The sequence below is a fragment of the Sceloporus occidentalis genome, unplaced genomic scaffold (assembly GCF_023333645.1).
Source record: "Sceloporus occidentalis isolate IW3139 unplaced genomic scaffold, rSceOcc1.0.p SCAF_5, whole genome shotgun sequence".
Taxonomy (NCBI): Eukaryota; Metazoa; Chordata; class Lepidosauria; order Squamata; family Phrynosomatidae; genus Sceloporus; species Sceloporus occidentalis.
Window position 1 is genome coordinate 133,339,310 of NW_028316985.1, and position 14,160 is coordinate 133,353,469.

General features: G+C 46.5%; 1 protein-coding gene across 3 annotated transcripts in view; it reads left to right on the top strand.

Annotated features, from left to right (window-relative positions):
• Positions 1-280: 280 nt before the first annotated feature.
• LOC149312845 (E3 ubiquitin-protein ligase SH3RF1-like) overlaps positions 281-14,160 on the top strand; it is a 74,441-nt gene continuing 60,561 nt past the window's right edge. Inside the window, exons 1-3 of one of the 3 annotated variants that reach the window (XM_089525515.1) lie at positions 281-542; positions 754-812; positions 3,629-4,110. In XM_089525515.1, coding sequence (XP_089381641.1) covers positions 3,730-4,110 — 381 coding nt within the window. In that variant the 5' untranslated portion in view covers positions 281-542; positions 754-812; positions 3,629-3,729. Of the gene's footprint in view, positions 543-710; positions 813-3,628; positions 4,111-14,160 lie in introns of those variants that run through there. The other 2 variants (XM_089525517.1, XM_089525516.1) reach the window with 2 other exon arrangements.

Sequence of the window (14,160 nt, forward strand, 5' to 3'; positions counted from 1 at the left end):
AAAGGAGGCTGCTGGTCCTTTACTCTCTGAGGGACTGGGAGGAGGCCTCCCCTGGGCGCCTGGGGAGAAGAGAAGAGAAGACCAATGGGGCGGGGATGTTGCTGAAGGAAAGGCGTCTCTCTGCAGAAGGGAAAAAGAAGAAGGCATTTGTGTTTTTATTTAAGGAGGAGGAGGAGGAGGAGGCTGTGTTTCTCTCCCACTGAGAGAAGGGCCCCTGGAGTCGAGAGGGAGGCAGAGAGAGAGGAAGCCCAGCCCTTGGAGGCAAAGGGGAGGACTTCCATGAAGAGAGAAGGAAGGCATTGAGAAAGGCTCCCGCCTCCAGCCTCTCTCTCTCTCTCTCTCTCTCCTCCACCTTTTCCTTTTGCCTTCCCTCTCCTCTCCTCCTTTTGGGGAAGAGGAAGCCGTGCTGCCTGGAAGGGACCTTCCTTCCTTCCTTCCTTCCTTCTTCCCCTTCCTCCTCCTCCTCCTCCTCCTCGCGGGAACAAAGAGGCGCCAAAAGCCCCTGGCTGCTGCTGCTTTCCCCCTCCGCCGCAGAGAAGGAGGTGAGTGAAAATGGGGAGCCTTTGGGTGGGCTCCTTTTAAGAAGGAGGACCCCCTTTTTGCCTCCTCCCTTCCGGGGGCCTTGCGAGAAGCCGGGGGGCAGAGTGGGGCCCCTTCCCCGGAGACAGTGCTGCCTCTTCCCCCCACTCCCTCCCTCCCTCCCTCGTTATGTCCTCCTCCTCCAGTGTCTCTCTCCTCTGCAAAAACACACAGGACTCCAGGAAGGGAGCCATCGTGGCTCAGGCTGCATCCGCACTGGAGGAAATAACACGGTATGGTACCGCTTTAGCTCTCTTTTATCTGGCTCAACTTGGCTATGGGATTCTGGGAGCTAGGGTTTGTCCTGGGGCCCCCAGAGCAGAGCCATGGGCTGAGAGAGTGTGACTCGCCATGGGGTTGGCATGCATCAGCCAGCATTTGAACCCAGGTCTCCAGACTCCTAGACCAGCACTCAAAACTACTGCACCACACTGGCTCAATAATAATAATAATAATAATAATAATAATAATAATAATAATATAGTAGTAGTAGTAGTAGTAATATAAAAAGATTACCCAATATCTTCTTGTGTTATGTCAGTAAACTACATCAATTGTTATCATGTACTAATGTATCCTTCCCTTACTGGCTACTTACTCAAATCCTCTTGGGCATGATGCTGGTTCTAAAAGGTTCACCTAGGAAAATACATTATTATTATTATTATTATTATTATTATTATTATTATTATTTTCTCACTCCCCCCTCCCAAAAAATGTGGGACTCAGAGCAGCTTATAGTTTAAAAGCACAGTACAATTAGAAACATGCAAAGTGACCATTGAAATAGAATTAAATTGTTGCAGTATTAAAACTGATCACTTGTGGGTTTTTTTAAAATAGATTTTATTATTTTATTTATTTATTTGTTGTTGTTGTGTCTTTTCAAGTTTTTTCTGGTGACCCAAAGGCAATCATGTCATGGGGTTTTCTTGGCAAGATTTGTTTGGCGGAGGTTTGCCCAGGGCAAACCTCTACCTTCCCCTGAGGCTGAGAGAGTGTGACTTGCCCAAGTAGGTTTCCTGGCCAAGCTGGGAATTGAACCCTGGTCCCCAGAGTCATATAACCCAACACCCAAACCACTTTGCCACTCTGGCTCTTATATACCACTTCCCCCCTAAAATTGGTGGGACTCAAAAAAGTACAGTACAGTTAAAAACATTTGAAAGTGACCATTAAAGTAGAATTAAAATACTGTATTACAATATTAAAACAGATCACTTGTTTAAAAAAAACACAACAGAACACAAAGTCAGCTCCGTAATACCACCAATCAATCAATCAATAGTTTATTTGGTCATTGACCAGTATAAAATATAGTAAAATATAAATACTGAGATAATAGTATGATCAAAACAGTACCATTATTGGTACAAAAGTTGGAAGGGCAAAAGACAAAATCAGACCAAACTTCACCAACTATCATCAATTGCTGTCAGCCAGTTGGGAACTATTTTACACCATTGTTAATGCCACCATTGTTCATTGTCCCTTTTAAATCTTAAAAGCTTTTCTTGTATGTCTTTGAACCAAGTTGGGGGGCTATTTATCTCCCTCTCTGGCCTTGAAGTGAACTTTTGTAGATGGCTCATTTTTGTAACCAAATCTACCAAATATCTTCTTGTGTTCTATCAGTGAACCACATCAACCATTACCATGTACTACTTTTACTGGCTACTTGCTCCAGTCCTCTTTGGCATGCTTGCTCCAAAATCTTCAGCTATGAAAATACTTACGTAATATGTGTGTCTGTAATGGATAGTGAATAGTTATCCAATGGCCTAAAGGAAGTCTTGCTGATGCTCTTCATTTTTCACCAAAGTACTGTAGAAACTAAACTATTTGAATGCTGAGTTTGCTGCTTTTATTAGTTAAGTTCCTTGCTTGGCTGTGACTATTGAAATGATAGTCACAGCCTTTTAACAAACTTGCTAAGAGTGTCCTTGAACACAGTATATGCAGTAGCTCATCATATTTTTTACTTTCTCAGTATAATTAAAAGTTTGACAAGGTGGATTTTCAAAAACATCACTGCTTAAACTTCATGGCGTAAAAATTTCCCATGGCCATGATCCAAAGAGCTACTTTAGATGCACCCAAGAATACACCTAGCGGGACTTCTAGTTTTCAATACCAGATCCCATTGCTCTGTCCCATATTGCAATTCCCTTTTCTCTTGATATTCACATGGAATACTAGGAGGAGACTCTGATTATGAAACACAAGCCTAGAGGCTTTTCTGGAACAATGAATTACTTATTGTTCGCCCTCTGTGTTTTGCATTTCAGGTGCTCAGTATGAGATGTGGATTTTAATCAATAATGTTTAATTGCAAGCCAGAAAGGTGCTTTTTTAAAAAAACTGCAGTGATTATTCCTTTTTTGTCCCAAATTATAGTTATCAAGCTGTTTACTTCACAGAATTATTTTTCTTGTTTCAACAAGATAGCTTCAATTAGTGAGTTCAACATGCACAGATTTTTAAGTACCCAGGTTTCTCACAATTTTTGAAATAGAAAATGTCTTAAATTTTGAAGCAATTTTAAAATACAGAGATTCATTGCAGCAGTGCTTGAACAGTGCTGTGTAATAACAGAGTTTGAAGGTACTGCACTTGTAAGTTTAGTGATATTCCCGTCTTGGCAATCATCATTAAGTTTCACAAATGAAAGACAATAATGTAAAAGCAATGCCTCCTACTGATCAATACACTTTAAGCATTTCACTAACAAGATTATTTCTTCTGATTCACTTGTTTGTATGACGCTCCCTCTATTATTCCAACCTCCTCCTTCGCTAAACTATTTTTGTGAGATCAACTAATATAACCGACTTTTATTTCTGACACTTTATAACCCATAAAATGTCAAAAGCAAAGAGAACTAGATAGACAATAAACAGATATTTTAAGGGATTAGCAGGCAGATTTTTTTTTAATGTTGCAGATTTGGGAAGCTGCGTGTGAAAGAAACAAGATTTTTGCTGTTGAAACATTGTGTTTCCTTTTTTGTGTTGTTATTAATTGGTTTTTTTTCTTTTTCAAATTTCAGAAAGAAGAGTAAAAAGGCATGGGTATAACATGATTTCCACAACATGTTCAGAATGGATATGATTTTTGTAAAAGCTTGTTCCCTGGTGAACTAGATAAAAGATGGATGAGTCAGCCTTATTAGATCTGCTGGAGTGTCCTGTCTGTTTAGAACGCCTTGATGCTTCTGCAAAAGTCTTGCCTTGTCAACATACATTTTGCAAACGGTGTCTGTTGGGCATTGTAAGCTCCCGAAATGAGCTTCGCTGTCCAGAATGCAGGACGTTAGTCGACTGCAGTGTTGATGAACTTCCCAGTAATATTTTGCTTGTTCGACTGCTGGATGGCATCAAACAAAGGCCTCGGAAACCTGGTGGTATAGTGAGTTCCACAAATCCATTACGGGCCCAGACTAGCACTGTTGCCAACTGCATTCCAAAAGACCTTCAAAGTTCTCAAAGTGGCCAGCAGCAGAGAGTACAAGCACGAAGTCCTCCTGTTCGGGTAAGTTTCCTTTACACAAATCATATGAGGAAACAAATGTTCATGTCAGTGTTAGCAACTGGTTTGCTTGGACAGTCCCAAGAAAATCAAGTTTATAATATGATAAATCAAATGAAGATTATTCAGATTGCTGAGCTGGAAAACACCAAAGCATGTTTAAATAAGAAAATAGAAGATTAAAAGCGGAAATTATAGAAGTCTGCAGCTATTGCAAGATCTGTCACACAGGAGATGGAACCAACTTTTCCCCTTTTGCTGCAAAGGGCAAACTAGTAGGAACTGTAGGGACAATAATGTTGTTGTATATTTTCAAGTCATTTCTGACTTATGATGACCCTAAGACAAACCTATCACTTGGTTTTCTTGGTAAAATACGTCCAGAGGGGATATGCTTTTGCTAAGGCTGAGAGGCTGTGACTTGCCCAAGGACACCTATTGGGTTTTCATGTCTAGGCTTGGATTCAAACTCCTGGTCTCCCAGAGTCCTAGTCCAACACTCAGACTACTACACCACACTGGCTCATAGAGGGTTGGATATATCAGCAAAGGGCTACTGTTAGTGAACTTTTAGAAACTGAACTGTTAGGAAGTGACCCTAATGTAGGAACGTATAATCCAGCAAAACTTTAGGACCACTTCCTAACCATTCAGGAACAGATTACCTCGTGAGATATGGGCTTTTCTTTCTTTGAGGTACTTAACACATCCCAAACAGATCTGCAAGGGATGCTGTAGTTATATCTTGCATTGAACTAGCTGATCATCAGGATCGCTTTGCAGTGATTCTGTGACTTGTTTATTTCTTACAGACTAACTGAGGGAGACTTGATCACAAAAAGTTATAAATGCTTTGTCAGACTGAGTTTTCTTCCACTGACTCCTCTGACTGATTTCTTGCCCCAAGCAACAGATGGCTGTTCACAGATGCTGTTCAGCATTTTGTCCCTCAAGAGGATTTTTTTCAACATTTGGCATGATCATAAAACATGAATGTTTGTAATTAATCCTCTTATCGGTAATAGGGATCGACTAGAAGGCCTCAATGGGAACTTTCCAGCTGTATAATCTCTGTGTGTAATGCATTTGCCATTGCAAGCAAAAATGTAGAAGTTTAATTATAACCGGTATGAAATCCAACAAAAATGACTCTTAGAAATCATTTCCAGTCATGGTAGGAGAAGTCGTATCTTTCTAGCACTCCACATTTTTACCTTCTTGTTCATGTTGATGAACGTATTGAGAGCAAAACCATTTTTATTATTTTTATTACAAAGCTATCTAGAACCTTTTTTTTTTTTAAGTATGATGACTGACCTAACTTGCTTTTGTCTATTGGCAGGTCTGATCAGATTCCTTAAACAGAGGTTGTTTCTCATTGAGTAGTACTTCCAAGTGCACTGCCCCTGGGTATGGTTTGGGTTTGATGTGCAGTGATTAAGTGCTTCACCAGTTCTGAAGAATGCATTGTATTTAGTTGGAGTAATAGTTCAAGCTGTATGGGGAGGGAACAGAAGCTTTAAGGCATGTAAGCATTTAAATTATTTTTCCCCATTTTGTTATTCGCCTTTCTGATACTCAGAAACATTTGAATACTGTTGTACATCTTGTAGCCAGGTTACAGTGGGTCCATGTAGTGATGTAACCAGGTGCTAAGAAAAGTAGGCATTATTTCTTGATCCAGAAATGGCAGATATCTTTATAAGATTTTTTTCTCCTGCTTCTCAATAAAAACGTGAAGTCATACATCAGGTTCAGAAACTATAGATCTCTAAAACAAATCAAGTGAGAAGTTTTTATATGTCCTCTTTGTTTGAATCTTTTAGACAGATGTGCATTCACACACATTTTCAGGCATGTCTCCACAAGTATGAGGACTTGCATCATTTATCTTTTCATAGATTTTTAGTTGAAAGCTGAGAATAGATTCAAACAATCATGTATACATATATTGGAAGCACTTGTGGTCTGCATGTGGTGTATTAGCAGTTAGTGTTTTCTAAAAGTTAAACTATAATTGTTTTAAGGATGAATATCAACATTCTCAGCTCAGTCATTTAAAGTAAAAGAAAACATTTAGGAAGAATAAACAAAATTCTTGATAATCTTGCCATTTGGATTTTACTCTGCAACACTATTATGTATGAAGTGTGAAATGCTTTTTCTGCATGATGTCCAAATCAAAAAGTGCAATCCTACGTTGTTTTATTATTTGTTATGTTGTATGTCATAATGTTATGACCAGTTGACTTTATGTGTTTCTTCTTCGTGGTCTCTGCGAATCATACAAATGGGTTTCACTGCGCCTGCGCAGTGCTGTTCGGAAACTTCTGGAATCACTGGGCAAAGTTAACTTTGCAACATATAGAAACTTTTTGGCGGTAACTCCGCCCACCCGTTATAAGGCCCCTGCGTTCCCGCTCTTTCCCCAGTTCCTTTTTTTCCGCCGCGTTGGCTGTTGTAGGGAACTTCGCTTGCTTTTGCTAGCTTTTTTGACTTGAATCACTGGTTTTTTCTGACTTCGGACTGCTTTTGACAACTCTTCTTCCACATCCCCCGTGTTTTTGGTGACTCCGGACCGCTTTTGACGTTGGCTTCGTTTTCTCCGTCGACCATGTCTCCGGCTCCTTTCAAGAAGTGTGACGTCTGTGGTGGTAAAGTACCTATCCAGGATCCCCACACCTCCTGCCTTCTTTGTCTGGGGAGGGACCACGACGTCAGGGCCTGTCCACTCTGTAGGTCCATGACTTCTCAGGCCCGGAAGAACCGGGAGTCTCGTCTCACCTCCGCTATTGCCCAGGGAGCCCTGAAGAGACCAGATGAAAGTGACCCGCGACCGTCCTCAGCCCCGGTAATGAGCTCCGCTCCGGCTCGTGACAGTCCGGCCGGCGTGTCTTCAGCTCCCCCGGCCGATGCGGCCCGTGGTTCCGCCGAACCCAGTGCCGCCACCGCTGTGGCCCGTGGTCTTGATGCACCCAGAGCCACCACCAAACCCCCGAAACGCCCTCATAAAGCTTCGGGTACGGGGGACTCTTCCAGTTCTTCTGTTGTCCAGAAGAAAAAGGATCGGGCCACTCCATCTCAGACCAGCCCCAAGGTCTCTAAGACTCCATCCGAGATCTCGGGTCGCGGTCCGGTTTCGACCACAGAGAGTCCTGGGGCCCCGAAGACCCATGGGACCGGGATCGAGGCTTCGATCTCCAAGACCCCTACGCCCGGAGGCAGCTCATCCAAAAAATCGAAGTCGTCAACCTCTCTGATGTCTTCGGACGCCTCCAAGCTTGATGCAGGGGCTCGCACCACCTCTCTGCCCAAAGGAGATGGTTCACGACCCCATGGAGACCGGGACCCTTCCAAGTCTTCCAAGAAAAGGAAGAAGAGCTTGGATAAGGCCTCTCATCCGGCGGCCCCCGACAACCTCTTCGAGCCCGACCCGATTTCAAAGAAGTCCAGGTCATCCTCTGGGCCTTCTGAGCGGCCTGAAACCACCAGGGAAGGTCCGTCATCGGTATCTTGTATACCTCCTTCCGAGCCCAGCTCCGCATGCCGTCGGACCGACATAGTCCCCGTGAATACACCTCGGGACGCGTCTACGGTGCCGTTCATCCATTCCGGGGATGAAGATTCGTTGTCTTCCGGACGCCGGTCCCCGACTCCGATTCCGGCGCCCGCACGGGAGGTCTCTCGACGAAAGGCACCTGACTTCTTCTATGACTCGGAGACGGACCAATATTATATGTCGGTCTCCAAGGAGCATGCCTTTGAGTGCTTCTCATCCAAGCATCCTAAGCGCCGTGCCCTAGACCCAGCTGTACCGAAACCGAGGCATCCGCCTGCATCTCCCTCACGCCCTGGACGTGGTTCCATGGCACCCGCAGCCCCAGCGCCTCCCAAGAGGGCGCCCCGTCCGGATCGTCCAGTGGTGCTTCAGGAGCCTGATGAACTTGACTCTGAGCCCGAGATTGTTGTGTCCTCAGACGAACCTTCTGAGGCGGAGCTGTCACCTCCAGGCTCTCCACAGGAGATGCATTGCCCGGGTCCAGCCTCCCCATCTGATGACGTTAGGTCTTTCAGTGAGCATACCATCAAGATGGCCAATGCTCTTGAGATTGAACTCTCTTACGCTAACGATGGTGCCCAAGACCCCGTCGAGCGTCGAGTTCAAGGCAAGGTCCCGACTCCCCCTTCGATTCCATTGCTGCCGTCACTGGAGACCATACTGAAGCGGGCGTGGGATTCCCCTACTTCGCTGGCGGGTTCATCCCGAAAGGTGGAGACTCTCTACAGGGTCTCACCCTCCTCCTGCCCATGGCTGGCTTCGCATCCGAAGCAAAATTCTGCTATTGTGGAGGGCTCCCAGCAGACTTTCACTCAAAAACAAGCCGCATCTCCAGCAGACCGTGAGGCTAAGAAAGTGGATGCCTTGGCGAAGAAGGCCTATTCCGCCGCCGCCCTTGCTGCCAAGGCTACAAATTATAATGCGTGCATGGGAGCATATGTCCAGACTCTAATGGAGGGCATCTCTCCTCTGATCCCTGATGTGCCTGACGATGTTCAACGCAAGCTGGTAGAGATCAGGGATGAGGCCCACTCCATAGGAAGCTGGCTCATCACCACTTCTAGGAACATCACAGATTGTGTGGGCAGGGCTATGTCAGCTGCTATCGCCCTTCGCCGACATGCATGGCTCCGGAGCTCTGATCTCAACCTCAACGCCAGGGCCGCTATTGAGGAGATGCCAATTGACGGGTCCGGCCTGTTTCATACCGACACTGATGAGACTCTCAATAAGAAGTATCGTATGAAAGCGGCCGCCAGAAAACACGGCATGTCTTCGGCACCCACCCAACCGTTTAGGAGGAGGCAGCGCCCCTGGCACACTCAAGGTCAGTCCCAGCGACCTTTCCAGCAGGACCGTTCCTTTCAGCAACAGGGTCCCCAGAGGCAGAGATACCCCTCTCAGTCTTCCTCCTCCTCTGGTCGACGCAACACTGGTCGGTACCGAAAGAACCGTCAACAGGAGCCCGACCAATCTAAAAAGAGGTCCTGAAGGGTTCCAGCGCGCTTCGTCTCCTCTTCTCCTCCCTCCTATCTTGATATTTTGAGGCCTCACAGTAACATCTGGGCCTCCATAACATCTGACTCGTGGGTCCTAAAAATTGTCCGTAGGGGTTATGCCCTCGAGTTTTTTGACCTCCCCCCGACTGGATTTTTTGTTTCCACCCCACCCTCGGACACCCTTCTCGACGAAGTGCGCTCTCTCCTTGCCAAGGGAGCAATCTCACCTTTGGCTCCTGAACTTCTCCATAGATCTTTCTTCTCACGGTACTTCACAGTGCCCAAGGCAGGTGGTGGCATCAGACCAATTCTAGACTTAAGAGATCTGAATCAATTCCTTGACCACCACCATTTCCGCATGGTAACGTTGACTTCTATCCTGCCTTTACTCCACCAGGAACTTTGGTTTGCAACCATCGATCTCAAGGACGCCTACTTCCACATAGGGATCAGGGAGTCCCACAGACGTTTTCTTGCCTTTGCCGTCGGACCCGATGCTTACCACTACAACGTCCTTCCCTTCGGCCTGGCCACGGCTCCAAGGGTGTTCACCAAGTGCATGGCGCCGGTAGTAGCCTATCTCCATCAAAGGGGCTATATGGTGTTTCCATACCTGGACGATTGGCTCTTTGCAGCGACCTCACGAGACCAACTTCTCGAGGCGTCCAGATTTGCACTGGAGCTTCTATCATCTCTAGGACTGGTAGTCAATTTAGACAAATCCCATCTCGTCCCATCCATGCGCATCAGGTTTATTGGCGCCATCCTCGACTCCGTGCTATGCACCGCTTATCTCCCTCGAGACCGTTTCCAGACCCTGTCGACAGCGGTTCGGGCGTGTTTGGCTCACAGAAGGGTCACGGCCAAGGTCATTCAGATAGCCCTGGGCCACATGGCATCGACCACCTATGTCACCCCCTTCGCAAGGCTTCGCCTCCGACCATTACAGGCCTGGTTCCTTTCGGTCTTCAACCCAATAGAAGATCACCCCTCCAAGTGGCTCACCGTCCCAAGACCTGTCGCCTCTTCTCTGCAATGGTGGCTAGACTCCCGCAACGTCTGCGCTGGCATGCCGTTCGTTCCACCACAACCACAAATAACCCTCACGACGGACGCATCGCTGGAAGGCTGGGGGGCCCACCTCCTCGACCTCGTGATAAGGAACACTTGGTCCCTGGAAGAGAGTTGCCTCCACATCAATGCACTGGAAATGCTGGCGGTGGAGAAGGCCCTCCGTTCTTTCGAGCCCAATGTTATGAACAAAGTGGTGCTGCTCAGGACCGACAACACCACGGTGATGTTCTACATAAACAAGCAGGGAGGCACCAAGTCCAGGACCTTACTGGACATCACCCTGCGGATCTGGGACTGGTGCATACAGAGGCGGATCACCCTCCAAGCAATTCACTTGCCCGGAGACGAGAACGACCTAGCGGATCAACTCAGCAGGTCCTCGTCCGCCTGCCACGAGTGGAGGCTACACCCAGACACAGTCAAGGACCTCTTCGACAGGTGGGGCCGAGCCCAGATCGACCTCTTCGCAACCGTCCACAACACGCACTGTCCCCAGTTCTGCTCCCGGACGCCGAACCACAGGTGCCTTGGAGACGCGTTCGGGTTCATTTGGTCGGGGCGGAAGCTGTACGCCTTCCCACCGTTTCCACTAATAACCAGAGTAGTCTCCAAGATGTCCGCGGATCGCCCGGAGGCAATCCTCATCACCCCTTGGTGGCCGAGGCAACCGTGGTTCCCGGTACTCCTTCAACTCTCCAACGGAGAACACCTCCGCCTCGAGTCCCGTCCCGATCTCCTCACGATGCGGGAGGGACGGATTCGACACCCAGACATCGAGAGTCTACCCTTGGTGGCCTGGAGGCTTCGTCCCTGACTACATTACCAGATCCGGTACGCAGGGTAATCCTGGCTGCACATAGACCTTCCACCCAACGATCCTATGCCCTCAAGTGGAGGAGGTTCGGTCTCTTCCTTGAGGAGAAGGGCTTGTCTCCTGCTGAGATCTCCACCCCGGTGGTGCTGGAGTTCTTGATGGCGCTGTTGGATGAGGGGCTGCGCCTCTCGTCCATCAAGTGCTACTTATCTGCTATTTGTGCCAAGTACCAATTCGGGGGGAGGGCTTCTTTTTTCAAGGATCCCTTGGTAAAGGGGTTCCTTAGGGGATGTGCCAACCTGTACCCTCCCGTGTCGGTACCGACTCCGGCTTGGAGCCTGGAGGTGGTGCTGGCCGCACTCCAGTCCAAGCCCTTTGAACCGATGGCCACAGCGGACTTGAGACTATTGACTTGGAAGACCGCCTTCCTTGTGGCCATCACCTCTGCCCGCCGTGCGGGTGAAATATGTGCCTTGCGGAGGGACCAACCTTTCCTGAGGTTTCACAAGGACAAGGTGGTCCTCCGGACTGACATTACTTTTTTACCTAAGGTTGTCTCTGCTTTTCATATGTGCCAGGACATTGTGTTGCCAACCCTCGCTTCCAACCCGACCTCGGATGCGGAGCGGGCCCTGCACTCCCTTGATGTCAGGAGGGCGCTGGCCTTCTACTTGGACAGGACTGCGGCCTCCAGTCGGTCCGAGAGACTGTTCCATTGCTACTCGGAACCGAAAAAGGGGTTGCCTGTGTCTCCGCAGAGGTTTTCCAAATGGGTGGCTGGTACCATCCGCCTCTGCTACGAGCTCCTGGGCAAACCTCTCCCTGGTAAGGTTCGACCCCACTCCACAAGGGCAGTGGCAGCATCCTCTGCATTCCTTTCAGGCATTCCCTTGGAAGATGTTTGCAGGGCTGCTATTTGGTCCCAACCTTTGACTTTTATCAAGCATTATAGGTTGGACACCAGGGCTATTCGAGATGCAGCCTTTGGGAGGGCTGTGCTGGTTTCAGGGTTGCACTAATTGCACTACTGATGGTTGTGTTCCAGCATTTCTGTATATAATGCCTTTACGTTTACAATGTGCTCAATGTTACTTTGCACGGTTTCGTTGGATTAGGTCTTGCACGACCTTATATCCCCTTCTCAGGTTTAGCAATGTGGTTGCTATGTTGGGTTTGTACAATAACAAAAGACTGACTACCTTTATGGTTCAAGGTGTTTATTGTTGTAATAAATGTACCTTTGGTTTACCATAGCTTTGGTCTCAGGACACTCCCTCCGCCGCTACCTTAGCTTGTTAGTCTATACCCATTTGTATGATTCGCAGAGACCACGAAGAAGAAGGACAGGTTGCTTACCTGTAACAGTATTTCTTCGAGTGGTCATCTGCGAATACATACAAATCCCACCCGTCCGTCCCCTCAGTGTCCTGCTCTGATTGGCTCTTTCCATCGCCTCTTGGCGGAAAAAATTTGCGGAACTGGGGAAAGAGCGGGAACGCAGGGGCCTTATAACGGGTGGGCGGAGTTACCGCCAAAAAGTTTCTATATGTTGCAAAGTTAACTTTGCCCAGTGATTCCAGAAGTTTCCGAACAGCACTGCGCAGGCGCAGTGAAACCCATTTGTATGTATTCGCAGATGACCACTCGAAGAAATACTGTTACAGGTAAGCAACCTGTCCGTACGTGCTTTCAGTTCGTGAAATTCAAAATTACTGTTTGCAGTAAATGTGTACAATTGGAGTGTACCTCATACAGTGTTTCCAAAATTCTGCTGCTGGTGATATGAGAATTATAATTCAGCTTCTAAAGGGGTTGCTCTGTTAATTTGTTGCAACAAAACCAACAAAAGTTTTGTAGCACTTTTAAAAGATGAAAGGTGTATTACTGTACTGTATAAGCATGAGAGGGCTAGAGTCTTCTTGTTCTTGTATTGAATCTGATGGTTTAATAATATCGAGTTAAGGTTTTCAAATATTTCTTACTGTGGCTCCCTAAATTGGGATCAGATCAAATGATTTCTTTGTTTTAAAACGCGAGGTGATTTTATTCATCCTTCTGCAGTATATTCTCTTTATTACTAATTTTTGTTTCTGGTTTTATATGAGTTTTCTGTCTTTTTTCTCTCTCTGCCTAGTCTATTTTGGATTTGGTTCTTCTGCTACCACTTTTTCACCTGACTTCCATTCTTTCAGTTTTTGTAAAACTCTTGTTACTTCCCACATATGTTCTACTCTTCAGTTGTAGTGGTTTGAGTGTTGGACTGTGACTCTGTAGACCGGGATTTGATTCCCTCGCTTGGCCATGAAACCCATTGGGTGACATGTCACATGCTCTCAGTCTCAGGGGAAGGCAATGGCAAACCTCTTCTGAAAAAAATCTTGCCAAGAAAGCCCCATGATAGCCTTGGCATAAGTTGAAGATGACATGCAGGCAGAGAACAACAAAAACAAAACAATTCAATCTCTAATTCGCTTAATAACCCATAGTACAATCACACACTCTTCACAGTTATTTTTCTTCTGCTTGAGCAGCCATATAAACAAAACCAATATAATGATTATCTCTGGTTGTGCAGAGTTGGGGCTTATATTGAATCCCTTAAACTTTCCCACCTCTAACAGCAGTAAAACAGTTTGGTTTTTTTTTAAAAATGGAGAAAATATTAAGGAGAGGGGCATCAAGGGAGTGAAGAACTGTGGGCCATAAGCAAAGTTTAGGACTGTATGTAGCCTATAGGGTTCACATTGCCCATCCTTGTATTCAAGCATTATCCAGATCTGAATATAACCTGCTGGAGTCAGCAAGGGTTTCTTGTCTGTATGGAGAGGACCTACTCATTGTATCTAATGATAAGAAATGAGGTAGCAGTCTTTGAGAGAGTAAACATGGGAGAGATTGTGACTTGATAGCAAATAAGTAAATAGATAAAACTTCAATAAATAAACTGGTTGAGATTATAGTGGTAAAGAATTGGGTCCCACTGCTTTTGTTCTTTGTAGTTAGTAAATCATTTGTGCTCCTTCTTCTCGGGGTTCCTCCTTCTGGTACAAACCGAGGAGAATGAGGCTCCCTTATCACATCTGATTGGGTGCAGTCTAGAAGACTGT